This window comes from Fukomys damarensis, unplaced genomic scaffold (genome assembly GCF_012274545.1).
Source record: "Fukomys damarensis isolate Sample0158 unplaced genomic scaffold, DMR_v1.0_HiC HiC_scaffold_5, whole genome shotgun sequence".
Lineage (NCBI taxonomy): Eukaryota > Metazoa > Chordata > Mammalia > Rodentia > Bathyergidae > Fukomys > Fukomys damarensis.
This window is the reverse complement of record NW_022900917.1, coordinates 17,400,780-17,401,029: the sequence shown is the minus strand read 5'-3', so window position 1 is coordinate 17,401,029 and position 250 is coordinate 17,400,780. Positions and strand designations below refer to the sequence as shown.

At 68.8% G+C, this 250-nt stretch overlaps 1 protein-coding gene across 1 annotated transcript in view; it reads left to right on the top strand.

Annotated features, from left to right (window-relative positions):
• Positions 1 to 9: 9 nt before the first annotated feature.
• Positions 10 to 250, top strand: part of Laptm4b (lysosomal protein transmembrane 4 beta) — a 53,160-nt gene continuing 52,919 nt past the window's right edge. The window contains exon 1 of the mRNA XM_010619577.3: positions 10 to 162. Within this exon, the coding sequence (XP_010617879.1) occupies positions 64 to 162 (99 nt within the window). The 5' untranslated portion in view covers positions 10 to 63. The remainder of the gene's footprint in view (positions 163 to 250) is intronic.

Genomic DNA, 250 nt, shown 5'->3' with positions numbered 1-250 from the left:
GCCGTTGCTCTCACAAACTTGGAAGCGCGCGGGCGCCGCGGAGCCAGAGCCCTAGCCGGAGCGATGAAGATGGTCGCGCCCTGGACGCGGTTCTACTCCAACAGCTGCTGCCTGTGCTGCCACGTGCGCACGGGCACCATCCTGCTCGGCGTGTGGTACCTGGTGAGCGCACCTGCCAGGCCTCCCCGGCCTCCCCGGAGCCGCATTAATAGAAACTTAATCCCGGGCTGGCTGGGCCGCGGGGGGCGGG